The sequence below is a fragment of the Balaenoptera acutorostrata genome, chromosome 2 (genome assembly GCF_949987535.1).
Source record: "Balaenoptera acutorostrata chromosome 2, mBalAcu1.1, whole genome shotgun sequence".
Classification (NCBI taxonomy): Eukaryota; Metazoa; Chordata; class Mammalia; order Artiodactyla; family Balaenopteridae; genus Balaenoptera; species Balaenoptera acutorostrata.
Genome location: NC_080065.1, coordinates 185,315,733 through 185,340,519, shown reverse-complemented (window position 1 = coordinate 185,340,519; position 24,787 = coordinate 185,315,733). Strand labels below are relative to the sequence as shown.

General features: G+C 60.3%; 1 protein-coding gene across 4 annotated transcripts; it reads right to left on the bottom strand.

Annotated features, from left to right (window-relative positions):
- Nucleotides 1–5,808: 5,808 nt before the first annotated feature.
- Nucleotides 5,809–23,506, bottom strand: THOP1 (thimet oligopeptidase 1). Of its 4 annotated transcripts, none has more exons than XM_007176608.3 (13): nt 23,354–23,506; nt 21,036–21,248; nt 18,588–18,736; nt 17,466–17,573; nt 14,704–14,806; nt 11,438–11,598; nt 10,273–10,408; nt 9,704–10,070; nt 9,422–9,623; nt 7,440–7,626; nt 7,205–7,333; nt 6,457–6,593; nt 5,809–6,206 (listed from the first exon to the last, which is right to left on the bottom strand). In XM_007176608.3, the coding sequence occupies exons 1-13, from the start codon at nt 23,367–23,369 to the stop codon at nt 6,051–6,053; spliced, it is 2,064 nt and encodes a 687-aa protein (XP_007176670.1). In that variant the 5' UTR covers nt 23,370–23,506; the 3' UTR covers nt 5,809–6,050. The 4 variants fall into 4 exon arrangements, with proteins under 4 accessions (XP_007176670.1, XP_007176671.1, XP_007176672.1 ...); XM_007176609.2 differs by having other exon boundaries at nt 6,457–6,557; XM_007176611.2 differs by lacking the exons at nt 5,809–6,206; nt 6,457–6,593; nt 7,205–7,333; nt 7,440–7,626 and adding an exon at nt 7,670–9,331.
- Between the last annotated feature and the right edge of the window lie 1,281 nt (nt 23,507–24,787).

The following is a 24,787-nucleotide window of genomic DNA, read 5'->3' as shown; positions in this document are numbered from 1 at the left end:
CGGCGGCGGCGGCGGCGGCGCGGCGGCGGCGGCGCGGACGCTCCTTCCCTCCGCCCTCCCGCCGCCTCCCTCCGGCCGCCGGCCGCCCCGCCCCGGCCCCGCCCCCGTGACGCGACTGCCGCCAACAATGGGGCGCCGGGCAGGGCGCACGCGCGGGGCGGGCGGGGCGGTCACGTGGCGTGGCTCCCCCACCCCCCCGCCACGGGCTTTGGGGCGGGCCGGGCGCGGTGGCACGTGCGGGCGCGGCCGCAGGTAGGTGCCCGAGGCGGCCCGGGCCCTGGGGGCGCGAAGGCGCCCCGCCCCAGTCCTCGCCTCGGGGCCGGTGTCCCTCCCCCGAGGGCCCTAGCGCCCGGGCTGGCCTCCAGACTCTGCCTCCCTTCCCCCGCGCGATTCCCGCACGCACCTGGCCCCTAGGGCCCCCCCGGGAGGTCACGGGCACCCACATTCTCCATCCCCAGAGTGTGCCCCGAGCCGAGATCGCGCCACGTGGTGGTGCTTCCCGGCTTGGGCTGGTTTCTACCCGCCAGAGCCCTCGGACGTGAGCACCGCCCTCTAATGCTCAGAGAGCAGCCCATTGTGCCCACGCCTAAAGCCAGCCTGTCCCGGTGGCCCTTCCTCCAGCGGCCTTTCAGGGCCTTCTTTTTTCCTTTGGGGCGAAGGAGCCGTCCGGTTTCCCCCTGTGGGATTTCTTTTGGTGAATGGATGGGCTGGGATCGACCCCACCCAGGTCGTCCTACCAGGTCTCCGAGGGGACCTGGGCCCTAGTCCCTGCTTGGCTGCGGGACCTCAGGCCAATTGCATGGGCTCTTTGGGTGGGAGAGGGGGCGGCCCGCCCCTTTTGTCCAGCACTGGCCTCTCACCTGGTCCACTGCCATCCTCACCCGACCTGGGTACCTGCCCCCCACCCCATGGAGTCCTTCGGCCGCAGCTGTCCACGACTGGATGGCCCAGAGTTCGTCACCGCTCTTGACGAACTCTGTCTTCCCTGGCAGGTTCCCCTCCCCCTCTCTTAAGGGACCCCAGTTCCTCTCTTAAGGTCTTGGACTTCTCTTTTGTGTGCTTGAATGCTCGCTCGGAAGTATTAATTACTTCAGGGACTTCCCTGGTGGCACAGTGGTTAAGAATCCGCCTGCCAATGCAGGGGACACCGATTCCAGCCCTGGTGGGGAAAGGTCCCACATGCCGCGGAGCAACTAAGCCGGTTCGCCACAACTACTGAGCCTGAGCTCTAGAGCCTGCGAGCCACAACTACTGAGCCCGCGCACCTAGAGCCTGTGCTCTGCAACAAGAGAAGCCACCGCAATGAGAAGCCCGCACACCGCAACGAAGAGTAGCCCCCGCTCGCCGCCACTAGAGAAAGCCCGCGCGCAGCAATGAAGACCCAAGGCAGCCAAAAATAAATAAATAAATTTCTTAAAAAAAAAAAAAAGAAGGAGGAAGGGGAGAAGCATCATAAATAACTTTAGAGACATGGAGGAAAATGCCAGAAGCCACCAAAACTGCTGAAAGGGGGTCTGGTCCAGGGAGCATGGGGCTGGGCATGGCTGTTTTCCATGATGGGGATTTTAGTGATTTTTTTTTTTTTTTTTTTTTTTAGCTACACATATATTAGTTTTTAAACGTGTTGAGGCAACACTGTGATGAAAACACCACGGCCAGTGAGGCTCCGTGGGGGCCTGGGTCTGAGCTCGGCTGCTGGGCGCCCCTCCGGCACTGCCCAAGGCGGTGTGCAGTGGTGCCTCATCCAAGGTCACGTTCTTAGAGAGTAATAGTCAAGGAAAAGAACTTTGTTGCCAAAGAATATAAAACCACAAAACTGCCTTCCCTGCACCATTTCCACTTTCAGTCTTCCCCCTCCAGTTATTAAAATGTGCTTGTGGCAGTTGATTTTGGAGTGGGCTCATGGTTACTTTTGTGAATTGGGTTGGGTTTGAAATAGAATTTACACGCAATGAAAGGCACCTGCTTTCACTGCCCTGTGCGTCAGCTCTTCCTGCCCAGATGAGCGGCTGCAGGAACCAGTTGGCTCTCCCCTCTCTGTCGGTCACCTGGACCAGTTTTGCCTCCTCTGGGGCTTCATGTAAACAGAATCGATTTTTTTTTTTTTTTTCTTTTTGGCTGTACCGCGGCACATGGAATGTCCCTGACCCAGGATCGAACCTGTGCCCCCTGCAGTAGAAGCTCAGAGTCCTAACCACTGGACCGCCAGGGAAGTCCACGGAATCGCTTTGTACTCCTTTGTGGGGCGAGTTTCTTGCACTCGGCCTAAGTTGATTTTTGTCATTTTTTAAAGACTCCGGGCCAGGCAGCTGTGCATCCAGGCTCCTTCATGGGCCCGTGTGGGCTGCCTGCTCTCCCCAAGGCTGCCAGGGGCCCTCTGTCTCCCGCCAAGCTGGCTCCCCACACCTCTAGGGCCAGCCAGGATCTGTGCACAGACGTCAGGTTCCCTGAACCCCTGATATATATATATTTTTTGATAAATTTATTTATTTTTGGCTGAGTTGGGTCTTCGTTGCTGCGCGCGGGGTTTCTCTAGTTGCGGTGAGTGGGGGCTACTCTTTGTTGTGGTGCGCGGCCTTCTCATTGCAGTGGCTTCTCTTGTTGCGAACCATGGGCTCTAGGTGCGCGGGCTTCAGTAGTTGTGGCTCGCAGGCTCTAGAGCGCAGGCTCTGTAGTTGTGGCACACAGGCTTAGCTGCTCCGCGGCATGTGGGATCTTCCCAGACCAGGGCTTGAACCTGTGTCCCCTGCACTGGCAGGCGGATTCTTAACCACTGCGCCACCAGGGAAGCCTCCCAATATTGTTTTATTTTTAAAATTTAAGATATAATGCACACATATGAAAGTGCACCCTTTAAAAGTACACAATTCAGTGGTTTTTTCAGTAAATTCAAGAGTTATGCAGTCATCACCACCATCAATTCTAGAACATTATCAGGAATTCCCTGGTGGTCCAGTGATTAGGACTTGGCACTTTCACTGCTGAGGGCCTGGGTTCAATCCCTAGCTGGGGAAATAAGATAGATCCCGCAAGCCGGGCGGCGTGGCCAAAACAAAAAATGATCATGGGCCAGAAAATGAAACCCCCTACACTTGCGCCATTACCCCCAAGCCCGCTACAGCCCCAGCCCTGGCCACCACTCATCTACGGATTTACCTTCTCCTGACATTTCACATGCACGGAATCAGACACTGTGGCCACAGCAGTCAGGGTTCTCCAGAGAAACAGAGCATAGCAGAGGTTTATCATAGGAATTGGCCACACAATTATGGAGAGCTGTGTGTGATTCAGTCCGAGGCCAAGGGCGCGAGAACCAGGAGCTCCAGGGCAGGAAGAGAGGGACGTCCCAGCTCAAGAAGAGAGAAGGAACTTGCCCTTCTGCTGCCTTTTTGTTCCACTTGGGCCCCTGATGGGTCGGATGACACTCAAATGGGTGAGGGCGGATCTCTCAGTCTACTGAATCAAATGCTAATCTCTTCCAGAAACATCTGCACAGACACACCCAGAAATGTTTTACCAGCTATCCAGACTTTCCTCAGCCCGGTCAAGTTGACACCTACAATTAACATCACAACGTGCTTCTTCTGTGTCTGGCTTCTCTCACTGAGCATCATGTTCTCAAGGTACATCCACATTATAAACGAGCGTCAGTGCTTCTCTCCTTTTCATGGTGGAGTGATGCTCCCGCTTGTGGAGGGACTAGATTTTTTGTATCGATTCATCCCTGGATAGGCGCTTGTTTCATCAATTTTTAAAAATAAATAAATAAATTTATTTTTGGCTGTGTTGGGTGTTTGTTGCTGCGTGCGGGCTTTCTCTAGTTGCGTTGAGCAGGGGCTACTCTTCATTGCGGTGCGCAGGCTTCTCAGTGCAGTGGCTTCTCTTGTTGTGGAGCACGGGCTCTAGGTGCGCGGGCTTCAGTGGTTGTGGCACGCGGGCTCAGTAGTTGTGGCTCGCGGGCTCTAGAGCTCAGGCTCAGTAGTTGTGACGCACAGGCTTCGTTGCTCCGCGGCATGTGGGAATTTCCCGGACCAGGGCTCGAACCCGTGTCCCCTGAATTGGCAGGCGGATTCTTAACCACTGCGCCACTAGGGAAACCCAAGCTCCATCCTTTTTAAAAACGTGTTCCTTCCACCTTCATGGAGGAGGGTTAGGGGATGGGGAGGAGTGAGAACCCGATTGGCAGGGGTCCTGTCGCAACCCCGGAAGGGGACGGGGAGGATCTAAGAGGTGGCACCGGACCACAGTCGACCCCTAGTGACAGGTAACAGCTGCACTGCTGCCCCTTCCTGCGCCAGGACCTGAGCCCAGGTCCCAGGGTGGCTGGAGAAACGCACTGTTTTTGGTGAGATGCTCTTACTTACTGTGTGGAGCTGCTCCGGCTGTCCCGGCGCCCACACCCCTGCAGGGCCCTGTGCCCGTCCTCCCTGCCCCCTGCCCAGGGCTCGGAGAACAGCTGTCTCTGTGGGGCAACCTGCCTCCCAGTCCTTCAGTGACCACGGAGGAGTGGGGACGGGCTGGGCTGCCGGGGAGCCTGGGCATCAAACACCTGAGCTCAGCCCTGGGGCTCACGTGAGGGCAGGGGCTGGGGGGTGAGGGCAGTGAGCAGATGGGCCTCCAGCCGGCATTCAGTCTGGGCCCTGGACCCGGGGAAAGGCCTCACCCTCTCAGTCCTGACCTGCCCGCTTGGGAACCCTGTGGCCCACCAGCCCGAGGCCTGTGGCTCCCGCAACGGACTGCCCGGCACACAGCTGGGGTGCCAACGCCACAACTGGATTTTGCACGGGGACCATCTGGGGGCTCGGTGCAGGGGAAGACAAGCAGCCCCCAGCCCCCAACACGCCACTTTCATATCCATCGAGAGGTGCCTGGATGGAAGGCCGGCTGTGCTCCTTTTCGAGCCCCAGGTAATTCATACGAACAGCCCTCCGGGCCACGGGGCGCCTGCCCACCGGCTCTGGGCCAGCGAACAGCCCAGAACACAGAAGGCACAGAAGTGGGTGCAGGGAGCTGAGCCGGTGCTGCAGAAGGGCAGACACCACAGCCTGGTCCACAGCCGACTGGCCCAGGGCGGGTGAGAACGGGTGGGCAGGCTGAGGGGAGGACAGAGCGTGGCACGGCCTGCCTGCCTGGGCCCCGGGGAGAAGGTCAGGGCACTGTCCGCGCCCTCGCTCCGCTGCCTGGCGTCCTTTGTGGGGACGAAGGGCCGGAGGCAGGGCTCCCGAGGAGCTCAAAGGCCAGGGAAGGACACACGGGATGGTCCAGGCCCACCCTACCGCTCCAGTGGTGCAGCACCTTCTCTGAATTCCTACTGCCACCAAAAAACACCCCTAAGGCCTTTTGGAAAAATTGCTAGGACCCGGGAAGGCGGTCCCTTGCCGTGGTCCAGACTTCACCAGCTGCCAATGACCAGAGAGAGGGAGCCAGCCGGCCAGCCGTGAGCAGGAGGACAGGACACGGGGACAGGGACAGCCATAGCCGGGCTTCCCGCAGCTGTGCCCACTGCCAGAACCAGCTGCAGCAAGTCACAGCCCCCGAGATGCCAAACAGTGACGGGCGAGAGGCCGGCAGGAGACTGACACCCCATCACTGGAGAGCTGGCCCGGCCAGGGTTGGGGGGCCATCCCCGACTGAACTCACCCCACAGCTCAGCTGTCTCCCAGTGACCCAGACGTGTCACCAGCGGACAGCAGCCTTCAACGGCCCCAGTGCTGATCCCCGACCAAGGTCAGAACTCCCCCCACAGTGATGGCCCCCATGCCACTCCTGTGGTGGAAGGGATGGCAGTCAGAGACCAGGACTGGAGTCTTTTTTTTAATGGCTGCGTTTCAAAGAACCGTGTTTTAACCAGGAAAGCTCCCCAGGAAGGGGCTGCATTAGTGCAACAAGTGGGAGCCTTGACGCCAGGCTCTCCAGACACGTCCAGGTGGAGACTTTTGGCCAAGGCCGGCCACCAGGGACTCAGGGGCTGGGGGGACACGCGGCCCCTCCCCCGCCCCGGCGGGGCGCTAAGGCACCCAGCCCGCTGGGGTGGGCAGAACCCTGTGCCGTCAGCAGGCCGGCGGCTCGCAGCCCTCAACCTGCAGCCCTTTGCTCAGGAGGAAGGCGTCCTGCTTGGGGTCCCGACCCAGGAAGAGCCTTAACATGACGCTGGCGTCCTCGGAGCCGCCTGGCCTCAGGATGCAGCTTCTGTAGTCCATGCCCACCTGCCGAGAGGGGACGGGGCTGCAGGAGGGTGGAGTACCCCCTCCCCTGGCTCCAGGGGCCATCAGCATCCAAGGGAGGGGATCTGGGGGTGTGGGTGTGGCCACCTCTGCTGTGGCTGAACAAAGGGCAGGGGAGCAGGAGGTCCAGGGCAGGGCCCTCAGGGCCGGGCAGGCCCAGGCGGGTGGCACAGGCATCTAGCCCCAGGCCGAGGACCGCCGTCTTGGTCTGCGCAGCAGGCCGGCCTCTCACCTTGCCACTCAGGACGCCCTCCTGCTTGAAGCGTGTGTGGAACATGTCCGCGGAGTACACCTCGCTCCACAGGTAGCCATAGTACTGGGCGTCGTAGCCGCCTGCCAGGTGGCCGAAGGTCGCAGGCATGTTGGTCCCTGGGACACACGCGGAGAGGCTCCTGCCCAGCCCCCTGGCCCCTCAGTGCCCCTTCCCGAGAGCGGGGGCCTCAAAGCAGCCCTGAGACCCCTGCCACTAGAGGGAGGATTGGCGCAACACTTCTAGAAAACGGGGACCTTGCGGGCTACTCAGTGGAGGGACACAAATCAATCTCTGCCCACTTTCTGCTGAAGCTCACGAGGGTTCACCCCTAAGCCTCTTACAAGGTCAGCTGCCGAGGCTCCGAGGGATGAGTGAGGGTTCGCCCTCCAGCGCGGGGAGAGCGCGGGTTAAAGTGCTCACAAGGGAGTGAACCGCGTACGCACGTGTAAACCTCGTCGACGCGTTGCGTCCGGGGTATGAATCCCTCTCCTGCCCCTTCCAGGCTCTCCAGAAAGCACGTGCAGAGCCGCCCACCCCACCCTTGGCCTCCACGGGCCACAGCGGGAGGGACCAGCCCAGGAACCGAGGCGGGGAAGAGGCCAGAAGTCCGCGGGCCTCGGCCGGAGCGTGTGTCGGTCCCCCTTCACACGCCACCATACGATCCTCCTGACCCGGGCAGTGGCTGCCACCCCAACCCCTAAGGTGGGCCCGGCTCGCGCGTGGCTACCTGGCGTGGCTGGGACCCCGAGGATCTCCTGGGAGAGGCGGGCATACTCCTGGGCCGGGTCCGCGGGCGTCTGCGTGTGCAGGGCCTGGTCCACCTTGGCCAGGACGATCTGGCGCAGGTTGAAGAGGCCTTGGGGGGCGGGAGGAAGGAGACGTGGGACTGGCTCTGTGTGCAGGCCGCCCTCTCCAGCGGGGCGGTCCGGGAGCCCCCTTCCCTTCCCTCGGCCCGGCCGCACCTGTGTTGGCCTGCCGGGACTTGATGAGCTTGTCCAGCAGCTCCTGGGGGACAGCGCTGCCCGTGCGGTAGTGCTGGGACATCCTGAGCAGCGGCTCCACCTCCCACACCCAGTTCTCCAGCATCTGCGAAGGTGCCTCCACGAAGTCCCGCTCCACGTGTGTCCCGCTGAACATGGCGAACTCGGCCTGCAAGGCGGGCTGTGGAGCTGCAGGAGGGCCCATCCCGGACCCCAGACCTGCCCGGGACACAGGGGTGCAGAGAGCCCGCCATCCCGTGGATCACCGCGCCCCCTCCCCACCCATGGAGCCAACACTCTCCAGCCAAAGCCCCGCACCCACGAGGCAAAGGCGCGGACACGGCGCATCCGGATGGCGGCCGTTGGCAGGCGCTCTTTGCTCCTCCTTCGTGCCTGAAATTCTTCCTGAATACACGGCGCCTGACGCAGTGTGGCTGGAACCCAGGCCCGGCAGGTGTGGGTCCACACAAGCCCAGTGACCCCGGCATGTCCTTCCCAGGCCCCAGGGAGCAGGGCAGACGCTGCCTCCTCACTCCTGGGTCACTCGACCCCCAAATTCCGGTTCCAGCCCCAACTGCAAACAAGCGTCCTTCTCACGGTCTGCTGAATGCCCCAATGTGTGCATTTTTGTGTTTTTGGGGTGATTTCTCTGCTCAACACGGCTCCGAGCATACAGCTGAAGTGTTGGCTGCTGTCCCAAGTGCAGGAGTGCGGTGACGTGCTCACGGGGACAGTGAGTGTGTTAGATGAGCTTCCTTCAGGCGAGGGTTACAACCCCGCCGTGAGCAAATCAACAATTGCTATCAGACCAGGTGTCTTTAAACAGAAACACACATCACATGTGGCTGCGTGGGGATCGGTGGCGACAACGTGGTGACAGAGGGTGACCCCCAGCCTCACACCACAGACAACACTCCACCATAGTGGACAACAACAAAATGAAAGGCTTGATTACAAAACTTCTAGGCAGAAAAGGCAGAAGAAACTCAGTGCCTCGGGTTAGAGAAGGATTTTTTTCCATAGGACACAAAACGTGCAAGAAAACAGTTAATAGACTTAACTTCAAAGTCAAAACCTTCTGCTCATAAACACACTAGTAATAAGAGGTCCCTCCACACACGGGGACGTCCCTCAGCCACGCAGAGGGGTGAAGCCCTGACACTCGCTACCACGTGGATGGACCCTGAGAACACGATGCTCAGTGAGAGAAGCCAGACACAGAAGGACACAAGAGGGTGCGACTCCACTGATGGGAAACGTCCAGAACAGGAAGATCCACAGAGTCAGAGAGTGGGTTCCTGGTTGTCAGGGGCTGGGGAGGGGAGTGATAGCTAAGGGCGGGAGGAACATTTTTGGGGTGATGGAAATGTTCCAAAACATGGCAGTAGTGACGGCTGCACAGCTCAGTGAACTGTCCCCACGCGCTCCGGTGCAGCCTGTGAGAGTATCGCTCTCAGGATGAAGGGCTGACCGCAGGAAGACTGAGCAAGCAGTGGGTCCTGGGCCCGGCCGCTCAGCTGGGGGCCCCACGTGGGGAAGTCACCGGGACTTGCTGAGCCTCCATCGAGACTGGCAGCAGCCCCAAGGCCTCACTGGGCACGGCGTTCCCCGCCCCAGAGCCTTCCCTCTGGTTCTTATCGCCGCCTGTCACCAGACTTGCAAGCAACGTTCCTTTCTTTTCTTTTGTCTTTTTTAAAGGCAACTCTTGAGTACGTGTATTTAACATGTAGGGAACCAGCCCTGACACCTTGATCAGTGGCTTCCAGCCTCCGGAGCCTCCAGGACATCCATTTCCGTTGTTTACGTGCCCAGTGCATGGGGTTTGATGATGGAAGCTGACACCGAGGGCGTCGCCACGTCCGGGGTGACGTCAGCTGAAGAATCCCGCGGCGAGGACATGCCTGAGGACCATGCGCGCCCGGGCCCTCCCCCGCTCCTGCCCGCAGCCCAGCGCCCGCACCCACCTGGGAGCACAGCTGGTGCATCACGTGCCCAAACTCGTGGAAGTAGGTCTCCACCTCATCGTGCTGCAGCAGGGAGGGCGCGTCGGCTGTGGGCTTGGTGAAGTTGGCCACCATGGCCGCGATGGCGATCTGGCGGCTCCCGTCCTGCCGCAGGCAGCCTGGCTGCAGACCGAAGCAGGCCGCGTGCCCGTACTTCCCTTCCCTGGGGAGGGACGCGGGGTGAGGCCCAGCTTCCGCAGAGGATCCCCAGCCCATGGCCGACATGTACCCCCAAGCACACACCGAGGGTAGAGGTCCAGGTAGAACTTGCCGATGACCTTGCCCGAGGCCGTGTCCCGGACCGTGTAGAGCGTCACGTCTTCGTGCCACACGGTGGCGCCCTCCTCCAGGTCGAAGGTCAGCCCCAGCAGCTCCTGGTAGATGCCCAGCAGCCCGCGCGTGACCACCTGCATGGGGAAGTACTCCTTGAGCAGGTTCTGGTCCACGCGGTAGCGCGTCTCCTCCACCTGGTTCATGTAGTAGCGCATGTCCCAGGCGTTGATGCGCCCGTCAAAGTGCAGGCCCCGCCTCTCGCACTCGGCCTTCTTCAGCTCCAGGATCACGGCCCGCTCCTGCTCCCCAAGGGGCTTCAGCTTCTGGGCCAGCTCATCTGCGGGCGGAGGGGAGAGGCTCAGCTACGTCCCTGTGGCAGCCCCCCAGCCGCCCCCCACCCCATGCCCCTCGAGGCAGAATGAAGGGTCCAGGAAGGCGACCCGCAGGGGCTGACACAGTGGGGTCTCAGGCAGCACCACGTCCAGTCAAGGTCCGCCTGACCCCGCTCCCCACTGGGCCCCAGGGGGAGGCGGGGTTACCTAGGAAAGTGGCCACCACCTGGCTGGTCTTGGCCATGTTCATCTCCAGCACATAGTCGGCATGCGTGCTAAACCCCAGCAGGCGGGACTTCTGGGCCCGCAGGCTCACCAGCTCCCCGAGGATCGCGCAGTTCTCCTGGAACCCAGAGAGGGCCGGCGCTGGGGACCGTGGGCCATGCCCTGCCCGCGGGGCCCCGGGCCAGGTCTCTGCAGGCGGGCAGGGCTATCAGGCTGCTGGCAGGCACAGCCAATCCCCCTCTCTCCTCCTCCTGGCCCAGATTTCTAGGCACTTTGGTGCTGTCCTACCACGTGGTCTTTATAAACACAGGTCCTTTGGAACCAAAAGGGTGTGAACCGTGATGGGCTCTAAGGTTGAGGGTGGGAAGCAATGCGGCCAGGCTCTCCAGGAGCCCCCGAGGGGCCTCCCAGGCTCAACAATACAAACTCGGCTGCCGTGCAGACAGTAGCTCATCCCCACGGCGCCCGAACACCCAGCCCCTGGACGGTGAGATGCCTGTTGCCGCAGGTGGCCCGGGGCTCGCCGCTGAGGCCCGGCCCCCGGCGTACGCCTCCTTCTCTGGGGCCACCTCTCCGGTTCTGCGGTGGGGTTCTCCTGGGAGCCCCCGGCCACCACAGGACCAACGTGGCTTGTCTGCAGCTCGAGAAGGTGGGGACACAGGACTGTCCCCCATGCCCCCCGCATCCCCCGCGAGGCCGAGCAAGCACCAGTGGTGTCTGCGGGGAAGATGAAGGGCTCATGCACAGCCCCCATCTACTGAAGACGCTGAACGGGAGAAGCACAGACTGCAGCCACAGGCGGTATGGACCAAACACAAGTGTCCATGCAGGAACCAATGTCTGAATGTCAAGGCCGTGCCTGGGCCACAGCGAGAAGGCCCAGCCCACATGCTAGGCACAGAGAGGGGATGTGGGGGGGACATCTGCGAATCCGAGCTCCTCGAGTATCCGGCGACACCCCAGAGGGAGAGGACCTGAGGCTAAGGCTCGAGAGCGAGGGAGCAGAAGGGCGAGCTCAGGAAGAAAAGGCTCAGACTCCTGCCCCGGGGGCCTGGGGGACGGAGCCAGACCCCCGGACACCTGCTAGGGGCAGGGCGAGCTCGTGGGGCCCCTCCGGGCACTGAGCCGGCAGAGGCGGGCTCCGCACCTCCTTGCACCGACAGTTGAAGGCCTCCTCCACCTTCCTCCTGGTCTCGGGCACGTGGCATTTCTTCAGGAGGGGGAAGTAGTGCGGGTACTTGAGGGTGACCTTCAACTTCTCGTCCTCGGTCTTCTCCAGTGAGTTCAGGAAATCCTCAGGGAGCCCTCCTGTGGGAGCCAAATCCGGGGGCTCTGAAAGGACCCGCGGGCTGCCCGACCGAGGTGGGAAGGGAGGGCGTCCCTCCCGCGTGGGAAGCGAGGAACGGGAGCCAGCAGGGAGCACAATGCCCGGTGCGGCCCACCCACACGCCCACTTCCCACCTCTGCACCCAAAGGAGCCAAGTCGAGGGCTCTCCCGCCTCAGACAGCTGCTGCTCTCCTCATCAGGATGCCCTCGGGGAGGAAAAGCTATTTTCAGCTCCACCCAGGCCAGCCTGCACCCGAAGACAGTGTCCACCCCGGGACAGGCTCCAGGCTGGGACAGCATCCACCCTGGGATAGGCTCCAGCCCGGGACGGCGTCCACCCCGGGATGGCATGGGCTGCCGTCTCCTCTGTGTCCTTTCTGGGTGGATGGCACCAGTGGAAGGCAGAAACCGCCAGGCAGCCCTGACTGGGCGGTGCCCCCGCCCCATCCCAGCTGCCAGCACTGCTGCAATGGCTGGCCTCCAACCTGACTGTCCTCCTAGCGTGGAGACCTGGGTGCATCGCCCTCAGACTAAAACCTCCAGGGACCTGTGTCTCACAGCCTGGGCGATGCAAGGCTACCGCCCCTCATGCCCCAGCTCCGACCTCAGAGGCCAGTTCACTCGGAACCCTCGCCACCCAGCTCAGCCCTGGGGCCTGGGAGCCGAGGGAGGGGTGGAGGAACCCCCGAGGATCCCCCTCAGGTGGGTCGTCTCGGCGGGCCCCGACAGGTGTGCCCGTGACTCGAACCCTAACCCAACAAGAAACAGCTTAGGGAGAGCCGCCCTCGCCCCGAACCGGCTCTTCCTCCCTACTGGGACCGGGAGACCCTGTGACTCTCTCTCAGCCTCACGCTCATCCAGGAGCCGGTTCTCACTGTTGGACAAGGTGGTAAAAGCATGGAAGGGGCGCCACGAGGCGAATCTAAGGTGCTCGACCTGAGCTGAAGGCACTGGTAGGCACTCATGGGTGTGTGTCTGCGCGCGTGTGTGCATACAGCTCTCGTCAGCTGAGGGGGCCTAGAAGCAATAGCTCCCAGCATCTGGGAGCACAGCCAGCAGCCAGACCTTGGTTCTGACTATCCTGCCAGGGCCAGGCCGGGCTGGGCCAGGGAGAGGACAAAGTGAGCCCGGCCCACCCCGTGTCAAATAGCAGGTACTTGAAGAATCACAGGGACATGTCCACTTGAAGGGGCTCCTCGAGGCCACATTGGGACAATGAGCATCTAAGTAAGTGATGACAGCAGAGGACCGTACCCCGCCAGAAAGACCAGGACCTGGAAGCCCACAGATACAAAGACATTGGTCGGCAAGTACTGGGTGACGGAGCAGGGCAGGGGGGGTGAGTTCTGACTTACAAGAAGATACAAACTAAGAGATTACACAGAACTAGTGGGTGAAAACAAATGAGAGGAGCCAACCTCCAAGCTTCTCTGGAGAAGCGATTGACTACGAACGGAGAATGGCGCCTTTACAGAGAAGACGCCTAGAGGAAACTGCCTTAGGACTGAGATTTAGGGAAGGAAACCAAAGTGTTACGTGTATATATGACTCTCTCAAGAGAGGGAGGGAGGGAGAGGGAGATGGAGAGAGGAAGGGAGGGCGAGGGGGAGAGGGGGAGAGGGAGGGAGGGAGGGAGGGGAATGGAGGGAGAGGGAAGGAGAGGGGGAGGGAGGGAGGGAGAGGGATAGAAGTAGAGAAAGAGAGGGAGGGAAGGAGAGGGAGAAGGAGAGAGGCAGAGAGAGAGAGAGGAAGAGAGGGAGAGAGAGGGAGGACAGGAAGCAGGGAGAAAACAGAGAAAGAACACACCATCTATGTTTCTGTAAAATGACACCAGGGATCCTTCCACAACCAGGAGAAAATAACCCAGTAAGGCTCCTGCTCAGCTGGAACTGAAACTGCAGACGGGGTCAAACCCCACCAGGCTGGCCACACATGTCCAGCCGCCACCCCAGCCCTGTGAGACAGGTCACCGGGGCTCTGAGTGTCTGCTCCACGGAGCTGGGGTTCACCCTCTCACCCGGGAGGCTGGGCCATGACAGCAGGGCCCCTGGGCTAGACAGATGGGGGGAAAAGCAGCCCCACAGGACAGCTTGTGCCAGCAGATTCAGCTGTCAGTTTCCAGAGGCCTGGGACCACCCTTTGGTCCGTGAACGCCAGGAGCCACGTGGGTCTTGCTGCCCAGGACAGGGGGTTGGAGACCAGAAGTTAGGGCAGCAGAGGTTGGCGTGATGGACCTGAAGAACCTGCCTGGGTCAGCGTGCATCCATGCGTGTCCCCAAAACCCAGCCGCCCAGAGGCAAACGAGGTGTCACATCTTATGCAACAGCCTGTTACACAGACCGGTGAGGATGCTCAGCCCCGTCTGAACCCCGGGCAGAGGTGACAGGCCGCTGCCCACCTGGCCTAGATTTTGCGAAACTATCAACGTGGGCAAGACGGAAGCAAGTTTGTAAAAGGCTGAGGAACCGATCAACAGGGAAGGAGCCTGGAGAGACAGCAACTAAATGCGATGCCTGAGGCCTGGCTCAAACCAGATGGGGCCAGAAACGTAGACTGCCATCGGGACGGCTGGGGGGACCGCTCCACGCTCTGCTTCCCGAGGGGGGCCTGCACCCGGGGACTCAGGAGGCGCCCTTGCTCCTAGAGACGTGTCCGGAGGCCCCGGCGCAGGAACAGCACACACGGCTTCCACGCAGGGAGGCCGGGCCTGGGGAGCACACGGGGTCTCCCTGGTGCTATTCTTGCCACTTCCTTACAGGTGTGAAGTTTTCAAAATAAAGCATTCGAGGAAGAGGGCAGAAGTTGAAAAAGCCGCCCAGGCCCCAGCCCTTCAAGACCCCACGCTGGATCAGGTTGGGGAGAACCCTGTGAGATTAAAGAAACATCACAGAGAGCAGGGTGGGGGTGGGGTCTCGGTGGACAACTCCCTTCGGGGCAGAATCTCGGTAGACAGACCGCAACCGTCCCCAAGGAAGGATCCAGAACCTTGGGAACCAAACACTTTGAGTGCCCCAGCGGAAGAAGGCCCTCCCGGGGGTCAGGGGCACACAGATGCCTCTCCACCACCCTGTGGGGCCCGCACGCACCCAACTCCTCGCGCGTGAATGGCAGGAAGGTCGTGTCCTCGTTCAGGTTCTTGTTGAAGTCGATGCACAGGAGACTCAGCTTCTTCTTGATGCTCTTGATTTTCTGAAGGAAGAAGACGGCCGTGAGATCGGGGGGCGGGGGCACGGAGGCGGGTTAAGGGAAAAGAGGCGGATGAGAGGAGGGAGATGGGAGAGAAAGGGCCTCGGGTCCTGTTAGGACCCTCCTCAGGAGTTACCCCAAGGTGACAGCCTAAGTTTCAGCCATTTCAATGGAGCTAAGTTTCTGTCCCTTCAGGGTCTATCTGGCTTTCAGAAACAGGGAGAAATGGACCAGCCTGGGGGAGGGAGTGACGTGGGGCGCAGAGGAAGGCACCGGCTCCCCGGGGCCCCTGCCGGGGCAGCAGCAGGCAGGGCGCCTCGAGGACCTGCCCAGGCTGCACCCCCTGACCGGCCCAGGACTCAGCGCGCCCGGCCCCGCTCCCGGGCTGAGCAGACGTGCCTGTCGGAGGACAGAAGGGGCGCTGGGGGAGCGTGCCCGCCGGCTCTGCCAGGAGCAGGGGCTCGTCAGGCACGCCTGGCTCAGAATCAGCCCAAGGGACGCCGGGCCTCTGCGGGCAGCAGGTGCCGTGCCGGGCACTGGCCTCCCTGCAGCCTCACGGCCCCACGGGCCACGACTGGGCAGGAGCACAGGGTGCCCTGGGAGGGCGGGGCGGCGCTCAGGACCCTGCCCCGCGCCAGCAGGCCGCCTCTCCTGGGCGCCCTCCTCCCCGGGCGTCCCCGTGGTCCCTCTGGCCAGTGGTTCTCAAGTGTCAAGGCCGTCTGCGCAGCCCCAGTGTCAACACCCTCACCTCCCCCAGCTTCGAAGCTCCACGTGCCTGCCGCTGCGCAGGACTTCGGGGCCCACGCGCCCGGGACCACCCTGGAGGCTGGAGTCCCACAGTCCTCCGAGTCCCGGTTTCCTCCACCACAAGGCACAGCACCGGCCGAAGCTGTCGCTGAGCCCTGGGTCGGGCCTGGTACCCGCGTTCACCGCGTCGTTCACTTTCTGATGCAAACCAGCCAGCACAGGGCTGCACCCCAGCCCCTTCTGTAAGGGGCTCCCACACTCGGGGCCACCGTCCCCCTGCCCTCATCACCCCGGAGAGGCCCGGAGCCCCGGGGTCATTCTAGCCGATCCTGAGCCTGCTCCTTCCCGGGGACCCACACCTCAGGCTCTTGTCCCCAGCCACCCGTCCCTTCATTCCTGCTGAACCCTCGTGCTCCCGGGAGGCCCTATGTGACGAGGCGTGCCCCTGCCCAGAACCATGAGCGACAAGCTCTTTCCTGATCTGCTGGCCTCACTATTCTCTGTCCTCCACACAAACCGACTCGGTCACCACCTGTGAGGGGGTCCTCAGGTCACGCACGTTGCAGATGGTGAACAGGGACAATGGGGTCCAGTGACCGGCCTCCGGGGACCCAGCCGGTTGGTGGCAGAGCTGGGTCTGATCCTGGCCATCAAGATGCGTGTAGCCACGGCGCCCATGCCGCCCACCGAGGTGACGCCCTCGACCATGGGTGGCTCGCCGTGCCTGCCCCCCTCCCCACCCCATGGGGCTGCCTCCCGGGAGGGGCCGGGCTGCCCATCGCCCGCCTGTCCAGGGTGCCGCAGGGACCCCGTCCTGCTGGACCAGGAGTGGGAAGAGCTGAGGGCTCTGGGGTCCACGCTGGGGGCAGAGGGGTGTCAGGCAGCTGGGAAGACCTGAAGGGACAGGCCCCCCAGGGGGGGGCCCCACTGGAAACCCGCGCGGCCGCAGGGCTCAGCCCAGAGAGGAGGGAGGGGGTGAAGGCGGACGCCATGCTCTTCAGCCTCCCGTCGCCCCCAGCCTCCGTGCCCAGTGGGAACCGCACTGTGAATTATGGGAGAAACGGGTCGGGTCTTGGTCCCCAGTCCTGGCACACAGCTCCTAAACCTAAAGCCACAGGCCGGGTTGCATCTTACAGCCGCCCTGCCTGCCCACCTCCTGGGAGGGCAGAGGGCCAGGGGTTGCAGCGTGAATCAGTGGCCCATGGCCAACGATGTAATCGTGCTCATGGAACAAAATCTCAGTAAACTCGGGGTTCAGAGAGCTGCCGGGTGGGTGCCTGCAGGGGGCCTGGAAGCCCCAGCCCCACCCCACACCTCCCCACCTCCTCCTTCCACCTGGCTGTTCCCTTATAATAACCCGGTGGTCTAGTCTGTGGACTGGGTGCCTGTGTTCTGGGGGCCGCGCTAGCCAACAAACAGAACTTGGGGTGGGTGCGTGGGAACTCCTGACACAGCCTGTCGGCCACAAGCGCAGAAGACGACGTGGACCTGTGGCTGGCGTGGGCCGAGCCCTGACCCGCGGGCTCTGACTCTGGGTAGGTGGAGTCTGAACTGAACTGTAGAAACCCGGCAGTCACAGAGCTGCTGCTGTGGGAGCCCCACGGGCCTGGCGTCGGGACGGAAGCTCTGTGGGAGCGGGGACTGAGGGTGGAGTGGGCTCGGAGGAGGGGGGTCCTTCCTTGAGACCCTCCCAACAAAGCCACGGTGGTGGGGAGGGCCCGGATGAGGCGGGGCTGGGGTGGGATGCAGGGAGGGGCCCACGCCGCCTGTGCCCTGGGGAAGCCCTGTGACCCTGAGGACCGAGGGCAGAGCAGGTGCAGAGGGAGCGCTGGTCCACGTGGACCTTCCCTCCTGGGGTTGAGGTGGCAGAGAGATGGGCAGAGGCCGGCACGCGGGGCCCAGGCCAGGCGCTCACCTCCTGCGTCTCCTCGGGCAGGTGGAGCCCGTTCCTCCTGCCCAGCCTGATCAGCCGCTCCAGGTACCGCGACGCCTCTGGCCTCAGCGAGTCACTCTGTACCTTCTCCTAGAACAAGATAACCAAAGTTCTGCTCGCAGCAAAACATCGAGATGGTGCCCAGTGCTGGCGAGGCAGGAGAGAACAGGGGAGTCGTCGCTGGAGGGAGTGGAAGACAGTGCAGCCACTCTGGAAAGGAGCTGGCCGGTTTCCTAGAAAGCAAAACTTCCTAACAAAGCAGCCATCGCAGGACTCGGCAACCGGAGTCATGGGCACTTACCCCGGGGAAATGGAGACTGAAGTCCACACAGAAGCTGTACACAAACACTCGCCTGACTGGGAAGAGCCCCAGACCGAAAGCCGCTGGGGACCTTCCCAGGTCAGCGGATGACAGGGGCAGTTGTGTCAACGTCAGGATCCTGCTGGGACGCTGACTTTACTTTCACAAAAGGTGACATTGGGGAAAACGGGGCAAAGTAGCCGGGACCGCTCTGAATCATTTCTTACAACTGCACGTAAACCTACAATTAATTCTGTCAGTGAAAACTTCTGTTAAAGAAGCACTGCCTGCGCTTTCAGAGGCCCCCGCCCTCGTGTCTGCACAAAGCACCCAGGGGCCTCCCCTGGTCCCGAGGGATACGCATCAGCGGGTTCTAAGGACCACCCACCAGCCACGTGAGAAGTATCCGTGGTCCCCCCGACACAGGCAGCAGTGCTCGGCCGGCCGCACGGAGCATCCACAGGAAGGCAGGAAGTGCACACACCTGTTACTCGTCCCTCACCTCACGTTGGAGACTGGACGTCCCCTCTAGGTGTCCCCAGCAAGGTCGGGAAAGTGAGGTGACTTGTGGACCCGGGAAGGCATTTTATGCTTCTTCTCCTCCCTCCCACTCGTCTCTGTCACGTTTCTAACGTCGTCTGCTGTGGTCCAATGGCCCCACCGTGAAACTCACCACCTTCCCCAGGCCCGGCGCACAGCCCGTGGTGCCCACTGCCCACCTGCGGGGCCCCCTCCAACTTGACACCTCGTAAAGCCTGGGAAGCGGAAGGACCCAGTCTGAAGACGCCCCGCCGCGCGCTCACCTGCAGCCACACGATCCTCTGGTACACGTCCTGCCTCATGCTCATCTCCACGTCGAACTCGGACAGCTTCTTGTCTGCCTCCGTGCTGGCTGTCCGGATGTCCTTGGATGGGGAGACGTGCTGGGGGAAGTCAAGGATGTTCCTCTGAACTGAAACGGGGAGACGACAGGACAGGTGTGAAAACGGCCCCGGGTGGAAACGGGTGGGTGCCAGCCCCAGGCTAGAGATGAGCAATTACCCCCGTCCTTGGGGACTCACAGTCCAAAAGGGAAGGAACTTAGCTCAGGACACCCCAAGCCAAGAGGGACCGGAACAGGGAGCAGAACGAGACCGGAAGAGGCCAAAGGGACGCGGTGCCAGAAAAGAGCCACGGCTGCCCATGGCTACGCTGCAGCTCACCAAAGATTTTATACTTCACGGCACATGTGTACGCTTCGTGAGACAGGACATGGTGTGGCGGCTGTGAAAGCACACGCTTCAGCTGAGTCACCACGTGACCGCAGACCCACCCCCCCAGGTGCACACCCGAGTAACGGAACACCCTCCACCCAAAACTTCTACACACGCCATCACAGCAGCATGATCCGTAGTAACCCAACAGTAGACACGACCCAGACGCCATCAGCAGATGACTGGACACGTGTCCCTCCACACACGGGAGCATCACTCAGCCGAGAAAAGGGGTGAAGCCCCGACACTCGCTGCCACGTGGATGGACCCTGAGAACACGATGCTCAGTGAGAGAAGCCAGACACAGAAGGACACACAGTGTGTGATTCCATTGGTGGGAAACGTCCAGAACAGGCAGATCCACAGACACAGTGGGTTAGTGTTGTCAGGGGGTGACTGCTGATGGGGACGGGGCTTCTTTTTGGGGTGATGGAAGGTTCTGGAATTGGATAGTGGTGAAGGCTGGATATGCTAAATGTGCTAAAAACCAATGACATCTATGCTTTAAGTGGGCAGATTACATGGTATGTGAATTCTATCTCAACACAGCAGTGTTTAAAAAAGCATATACTTTGCATGGGGGAGACCTGAATTAACATCACAGTTTGGTGGCTTCCATGGTTCCAGGCCACCGAGATGGCCCAGGTCTGGTGGGTCAGCTGCAGCATGGAAACCTCTGCAGGGCAGTCACCGGCTAAGCTGACTAGGCCAAACACAGTGGGGCTCTGGGCAGGTCTGATGCCGGTGGCCCGAGAGCAAGCCATGAAAAGGACAGAAACAGCCTTTTCTGTCCGTTTGGGATTTGCAGGCTGTGACTGCACTGAGTATGACAACGAAACAGCAGAGTGTGGGATTAGTCCAGGTGGCTGGTGTGGGGAGGGGGGGCACAGGAAGGGGCGCCGGGGCGGAGCTCAATCTGTGCTCAAAGAACCCGACGCCCAGCCAAGCAGAGGGGAGGGGCTCCCCAGCTGGCACGAAGCCCCCAGATGGGGCGCAGGACGAGGGGCAAGGCGGCACGTGGCCGGGCCCCAGAGGCCACGTCGAGGGCTCCCACTTTCACCCCCAGGGCAGTGGGAAGGCACCGGAGTTGGTCGAGGGGAGTGCCGTGGTCCAATTCTAGTTTTCTTTAAAATTACTCAGGCTACTGAGGAGAGATAGAAAAGGCCACAGAAGTGGAGTAGGAGAGACCAAATCACGTCTGGCAGGGTCCCTCCCGAGGTGGGAATTTGCATCATCCACACTCCAGAGCCTCCTGCCACAGATGAGAGGGGAGACTGAGCCCGCCACCCCCTCCCCCGCCCCCGCCAGAGCAGGGGACTAGGGGGCAGAGCCGGCCCGCGGGCTCTTCATCCGCTGCCTGAGCCGCAGCCCTCACCCTTGGGCCCAAGGCACACTGGGCACCCCCCAGGGCGGATCCTCTGGAGTCTAAGCCTGCAGGCCAGGGGCAAGCACACCCTGCACGGCGAGGCGTCAGGAACATGTGAGAATCCCGCAGCTGGAACTCAGGGATTCTAGATGGTTCCCAGAAAAACAGCTGCTCTAGAGATTCGGGCACAGGGGGTCTCCTCGGCTCAGAGTTCTCTGCCTTATCAAGCTCTGCAGAGGGGGCTCTGGGAGGCGAGCTGTGTATCTGACATACAAAGGCAGCAGACAGACCCAGTGGAGGAGAAGAGGGAAGGACCCACTGGGTGGCGATGAGGACGCCTCAGGGTATGAGGGGACCCAGGGCGCCGTGGGAGGAGAAAACCAAAGGGGACCAAGTTCAGCGGCTCAGAGAAAACAAACAGATCCCGGGGCAGGCACACGGGCAGGGGTGAGAAGGGGCTCCAGTTTCAAGGCTGGCACGTGAGCCGGCTCCCCGAGAGGAGAGCTGGCAGACACTGTCTGACCCTGCCGTTCTGGGCCCTCGGGGACAGAGCAAGCTGGCCGGCCCGGGCTGCCTTTCTCCACCGGGCCCCCGGGGAGGAGGTGGTGTCGCCCGGTCTGCGCAGGGCTCACCTGTGTAGGACACCTCCACGTCGGCCAGCGCCTTGAGCGTGTTCTCGTAGGACACGTCTTGGAGCTCCTGGGAGCCCACGTGGTCGTACACGCGCTTGGTCTCCTCGATGAGCTTGGTGGTGAGCTCCCCGATTTGCTGGGCACTCAGGTCCCACTGGAGGTAGTTCACGGCCGAGCATGGTGCCGCCACGTCCAGGACGTCTCCTGCACAGGCTGGACCCAGGAAACAGAACCCCACACCCGGCGTGTCTGCTTCAGGCTCGGAATCAGGGTCAGAGTAACAGCCCGGGGAGAGTCCACTGTTTCCCAGAGCAGATGGCGAGGCCCCAGAGCTTTCTGGGGAAGCACAGGGCGATCGGCTCTCTAGAGCACAAGGTGATCCTGCCCCCAGGGGACACTGGGGGATGTCTGGGGACGTCTGTGGTTGTCACCACTAGGGAGTGATGCTCCTTCCTCAGCAACGTCAGGCGTGCTGCTCAACACCCCACAGCAGCCAGGACCGCCCCCAGGAGAGGCCCCGCCCCCGAAGTCAGCGGTGCTGAGCGGGACATCCGGCATATACCTGCGTTTCACTGAAAGAATCACTGGATTGCAGGGTGGTACCCCCAACCTCCCTGAATGGAACCTGGAACATCTGTATTGTATTACTCCTCTAAAAGGGGGAAATCTGATTACTGTGACGTCTCTAGCCCCAGGAGTTTTTGGAAACAGGACTGTGGTCCTGTAACAACAGCTGTCGCGTTTCCCTGGTGGTGCAGTGGTTAAGAATCCACCTGCCAATGCAGGGGACACGGGTTTGAGTCCTGGGCCAGGAAGATGCCGCGGAGCAACTAAGCCCGTGCGCTACAACTACTGAAGCCCGCGCGCCTAGAGCCTGTGCTCCGCAGCAAGAGAAGCCACCACAATGAGAAGCCCGCGCACCTCAACGAAGACCCAACGCAGCCTAAAATAAATAAATAAATAAATAAATTAAAAGAAAAACAACAGCTGTCACTTGAAAACCTTCTTGTGTGTTCCAGGGTGTTTTGACCTCACTGAACTCCCAGGCAGTTCTGTACTCTGCATCCTATGTAGCTCCACTTTACAGATGGGAATCCTGAGCTCGCCATGATGCCACAGGCAGCAAGCGACAGAGGTGGGGTTCAAAGTCGGGCAGCTTACTTCCACTGATACACTAAGTGGCGGGGGGAGCCTCTTCACCTCAATAGAGGTTCGATTTTTCTGGCCAAATGACTGCTTCAAATTAGAGAATATCTTTGCAGAATATTTTGGATTTCAAGAACTGCACAAGAGGGTCTGTGAGTCTGCATTAAATCTGGTGGTAAAGAAGGGCTCCAGGAGCTCAGGAAAGGCGGGAGGTCCGAGTGAGGTGGAATTGTCGGGAAAATCTTTTGGAGGAACTAGGATTTGAAAACTTGGAGTAGGCACATTCCTTTCATAAATACTTACAGATTGTCACCTACGTGCCAGATCTCTGAGCTAACAATCCTGCAGCAAACAAGGCAGACAACATTCCTGCCTCCCTGAGGCCTGAATAACCATAATTATGATTATCATCATTAATACAATTACTATCATCATCATCACAGTGGGCTGCAGAAAGAACAGAGAGGATAGGTGGGCAAGAGAAAATTCCAGGAGGCACCACTCAACATCCTGGGCGATTTTCTAAAATACAGTATGCGGGTGGCATCGCTCCCCTAAATGAAAACCCTTCCATAGCGCCCCTTTGTGCTTCCCATAAAAGGGACTCCCAGCTGTGTTCCAGCTAAAATGACTTGTTGCTCTCCAAACGCCCTACTGGTGCGCTTGCCTCCCCGCCTTTGCCTTCGCGATTCCCACCACCTGGGACGCTCCTCCCGCAGGACAGCTGCTTCTCCCCACGGGGTCCAGGCTGAATGAAATGCCACCTCCTCCGAGAAGCCCTCCAGGACCGCCCTCCCTAAAGAAGCACCACCAGCCCCGGCACCGGGGCACCATTGTCTAAAGCCCTTGCTTAATTTTTGCCTGTTGAACGTCCGTCTCCGGCTCTGGAACTGCGTCTAGAACTCCCTCAGAGTCCACCCCAGGGCCAGACCCATCCTCAGCAGAAGTGACACGGAGTTTGCCGAATGAGTGAAGCGCTGGAAAAGTTGTTAATTTATTCGGCAACCGAGGGGTCGGGGTTCCGGGCTCGCTGACCTCCCCCTCCCCTGCCTGGGCCCGGGTCACTCGAGAGTCACTGGGCTCCGCTCTTAGGCCCCAGGGGCCACCACCAGGGAGGGGGCGCGCGGCTCCTGGGTCTGGCGAGCGGGGTCACACCAGTGGGCGGCCGGTACCTGCGGGGGGCTTCATGGCTGGCGGGTGTGCACCGGCGACCTCTCCCTCCACCTGGCCTGCGTCGGCGTAGCGGCCAGCAGCCTCCGACCACTCAGCCGCCAAAGCCTACGGAACTGAAGTGCCCACCACCCGCGCACCAACTGAATGCTGGGAGACGCGTGCGCCGGACGGCAGGACGCACGCGCACCCCAGCTCCGCCCACAACCCGAGGCTGCGCGCCCAGGCGCTGACTCATCCTGAGCATGCGCTGGAACCACCCCCGCCTGTCATTGGCTCTCAGTGGTGAGAGGGCAGAGCCTTCGGGGAGGCGGGGGGAGAGGCGTTTCCATGGAAACCCACACAGCTGGCGCCCTGGAGCCTTCGCTAGGTTCTCTCTGCCAGTAGTTCGCTTGGGCTTCTAGCTCCTGTATTAATTTGTACTTGCCTCCTTTCTACCTTTGTTGGGTATCTGGCTAGTTTTACAAGTTTTCTCCCTCATTTAAGGTCCTACGTGGTCGCTTCCCATATCTCAGGCTCTTATCCCATTCCTAGCATCCTGGCCAGCTTCTAGCATCTAATGAACAGAGATGGTGCGCCACATATGTTAGCTGAATCCAGTTGGTCAATTAAATTAAACACACATTTATTTAAAAAACAGAAATGTAAGCAAGTATCATTGAGAAAGCTTCAGTGAACGGATCCAGGACTTCAAACAACAGGTGTTTTGGAACAGTGCAGTTACCTGACCTATATCTAGGGTTGTCGGTTAAAACAAAACCTTGAACCGTCTAAAGTACCCAGAAAGAAAAAATTATGAGAATTAAGCCGGCCCCAAAACCCACCTCCTTTATTTCTGCAAAAGAAATGAAATGAAAATAACCCAGGGTGTTAAGTGTGCATGCGTTTTAAGTAGGATAAAAATGTATTAGGAGAACGCTTCTGGCAACTTTAACGCTAATTTACTAGGGAATTTCTCGTTACCCACCCTAGGTTTTTTCTCTCTTGAGGACATCAAGTTTAATTCTGTTACTCTTCATTTTCGCTGTTTCCTGTACCTGGAGTGCTTTCCTTCCGTTCTGCAAATCCACGTGTGAAAGAGAGGCCTTCCCTAACCATCCCAGCCAACTTACCCCCGCCCATCACAATCACAGCACCCCACTTTTTCTTCATAGCGCTTGCCATTAAGTAAAATTTGTTCATTTATGTACTAGTTTACTAGTTTATAGTCCGTCTACCCCAATAGAAGGTAATGAGAGCAAACATTTTGCTGGCCATTATAGTTGGTGTGCAATAAATATTTTTCGACTATTAGACATCTGCTGTAAACAAATATCTCTATTATTTTACTCTTATGGATTGAATAAATGAAAGAACGCACTTGTAGGTGAATGGGTGGGTGAATAAATGAACAAATATGTTCAAAGAACGCCTGTAATACTCTGGGCGCCAGATAC

What these genes read in the sequence shown, in the direction of transcription:
- THOP1 (XM_007176608.3), bottom strand. An exon ending in TACCTGGACCTCTACCCTCG is followed by an intron (nt 9,624 to 9,703) that starts GTGTGTGCTTGG and finishes GTCCCTCCCCAG; the next exon opens with GGAAGGGAAGTACGGGCACG. An exon ending in CGGGGTCCCAGCCACGCCAG is followed by an intron (nt 6,594 to 7,204) that starts GTAGCCACGCGC and finishes CGTGTGTCCCAG; the next exon opens with GGACCAACATGCCTGCGACC.